The sequence below is a fragment of the Rutidosis leptorrhynchoides genome, chromosome 11, assembly GCF_046630445.1.
Source record: "Rutidosis leptorrhynchoides isolate AG116_Rl617_1_P2 chromosome 11, CSIRO_AGI_Rlap_v1, whole genome shotgun sequence".
Taxonomy (NCBI): Eukaryota; Viridiplantae; Streptophyta; class Magnoliopsida; order Asterales; family Asteraceae; genus Rutidosis; species Rutidosis leptorrhynchoides.
Window position 1 is genome coordinate 49,494,876 of NC_092343.1, and position 2,366 is coordinate 49,497,241.

Consider the following 2,366-nt stretch of genomic DNA (forward strand, 5'->3'; position numbering starts at 1 on the left):
AAAAGCGAAACTCAAATTTTAAACGCAAAAACTGAAAATAGAAACACGAAACTGGAAACTGAATCGTGAAATTAAAAACTGGAACGCGAAACTGAAATATGGATCTCGAAAATGAAGCGCGAAACTGAAACTGATTTGTTAATCTGAATGTTGAAGCGCTCAATAAAACCAATCGACCCAACGATGCTTTAGTTACGACCCATGTAAGCATCATCCCATTCAAACATGCCTCTACTGTAGCTTATAAAGCCATAACAATGGTAGAAGTATTAAAACAATTTTTTTCTTGTTGGTAAGCAAGGACACCACCTATGAACAAGCACATTGGCTCCCCTATAGAGGGTAAAACCTCGGGTAATCAAGCCCCCGGAGCGTGAGACCTGGTACTAGGTGAATTGCGCATTATGGCACCCTCTGATCACACTCCCTTTCTAAACAATTGAACCCGGGTGGTGTGCCTCATTCGACAACTCGGTGGCCACTCAGGCAAGCCTGCGTGATTTATTAAAACACAAAACCCACTTGGCCTAATTAACATGCCCCGAAAGTAGCCATACTTTTTCAACACTGAAGTGGTCAACACAATGACACAAAATTCAATATGCCAATAGCTTTTAAATTTTGGTTTCAATGGTGTATATTTTCTTTTAATTTAAAGGTTCATCATGACAACAACATCTTTTAGTATTGAATTGAATCTACACTAATTCAAGTACTCAGTCATAACAAAAAAATAAAAATAAAAAAAATAAAAACAAGGCATTGTAACCACTATCTTTATATTCTTATGGAGAGCTTGTGCATTGCATCATTCACTTTTTCATCAGTTATCATTTTGTGTGTATCATAGAAATCCAATATTTCCATTGCTATGTTTTTCACCTGTCAAATAAATGTAACAAACACGTCACAAAATAAGACAAATACAGGTCACGGCACAAAATAAGACAAATACATGTCCGTTTATCTACGGAGTGACGTTGTTGGAGCATTGGAGATATATATTAGCGAAAACCGTACCACGTTCATGTCAACTCGTAGATCTTTAAACCAAGCCGTATTATCTTTCTCTTTAAGCACACTAGCTACATAAATGCAGGTTAATCCAATCAGATGTAGTGGGTGTATGAGAATTAGATCCATCTTATATGTGTCATTTGCAAGTCCCCTAATAAACAATTCAAAAGTATTAGAATACATAAAACAATAAAACAACAAGAATGAAAGCTGCAACTAATTAGGTCAAATAACCATATTTGGTTAAGAAATATGGTTCCAACTTATGCATACTGCCAGAATCAGTGTATACATACACTCAATTTGTAAACAAAACTCAATTCAATCTGTATTCATTCAATCTGTATCCCTTTTTAGCATAGCTGCTCATCGACAAATACTAGGGCTATCACCGAATGACCCCTCAACCAATCAAGACATTGCAACCGGGTTGGCTGCAAGTAATGGCAAGAGGCATTCTGTTCATCTAGCTCAAACAAATCGAAGCAAATATCCACCAAAAGTGGATAAATTAAAGCTAACGTGTACCAAATGTGGTAAATCAAGACATACAAGGGAACAATACTTCGAAATCAAAGGATACCCTGATTGGTGGACAAAGCCAGGAAAAGCAGCAGCGGTAGAGGCAGCCGGAGCAACCACTGAGGCGGCCGGAGCAACCACTACCACCAGCAATTCTGATATCTGCTTTGGTGGCATCGTCACAAACCAACAAAAAGGTATTCCTTCTCCCTCTTACTTTTATCACAAATCAAACAGGCCGACAAAGAGGGATGGAAGGGAACCCACAACCACCACCAATTTAGACGGTACAGATAACCCTTCTCAGTATACGATTAAAATAGGCAGTCAAAGTGACGTATTAGGGTTAAACACTTCCCACACATGGGCTGACCTCTTGAAAGGGGAAAATATTACATGGTCTCGACATGATATAAGTATTGGGCCAAAAATGGGGAAAACCAAGAATAAAAGTAAGGTTAACATGCCTAGTGACTCACAGCTCATGGGTAATAACCTTTTTAGATATGGACTTGGGCTGGTAAAAAAGGATGATGGGTCTATTGGGCCCAAGAAACCTGTTGGGCTCCAGAAATCAGTTTGGACTTGTAATGGAACTAAAACAAAGTCAAATTTTTTAAAACCCGTGTCAAAAATTTCGTGTCAAAATACTTTTTCCGTTCTAGATAGAATACAAGGTAATGATGGTTTTTCGAAATCAAACGTTGTTTCAAATGATTCAAAATCCACATCTTCGAAATCAAACGTTGTTCTAGATGGTGAATGTTGTGTCTTGGATTTAGATGACTCACCCACCGCCTGATGGAATCCGGGTCGGGTAAAATGAT

At 38.3% G+C, this 2,366-nt stretch overlaps 1 protein-coding gene across 2 annotated transcripts; it reads right to left on the reverse strand.

Annotated features, from left to right (window-relative positions):
- Positions 1-576: 576 nt before the first annotated feature.
- On the reverse strand, positions 577-1,838 carry LOC139877499 (cyclin-C1-1-like). 2 transcript variants are annotated; one of them, XM_071864931.1, is made up of 4 exons: positions 1,789-1,838; positions 1,601-1,736; positions 1,021-1,168; positions 577-882 (listed from the first exon to the last, which is right to left on the reverse strand). In XM_071864931.1, the coding sequence occupies exons 2-4, from the start codon at positions 1,714-1,716 to the stop codon at positions 778-780; spliced, it is 369 nt and encodes a 122-aa protein (XP_071721032.1). In that variant the 5' UTR covers positions 1,717-1,736; positions 1,789-1,838; the 3' UTR covers positions 577-777. The 2 variants fall into 2 exon arrangements, with proteins under 2 accessions (XP_071721032.1, XP_071721031.1); XM_071864930.1 differs by having other exon boundaries at positions 578-882; positions 1,601-1,832.
- Between the last annotated feature and the right edge of the window lie 528 nt (positions 1,839-2,366).

Bases quoted from the DNA above. Each gene is read 5' to 3' on its own strand.
- LOC139877499 (XM_071864931.1), bottom strand. From the start codon at position 1,716: ATGCCACCAAAGCAGATATCAGAATTGCTGGTGGTAGTGGTTGCTCCG. The intron at 1,169-1,600 runs GTATCCTTTGAT...ATTGTTTATTAG, and splicing joins GGCTTTGTCCACCAATCAGG to GGGACTTGCAAATGACACAT. The intron at 883-1,020 runs GTACGGTTTTCG...TTTATTTGACAG, and splicing joins TACGAGTTGACATGAACGTG to GTGAAAAACATAGCAATGGA.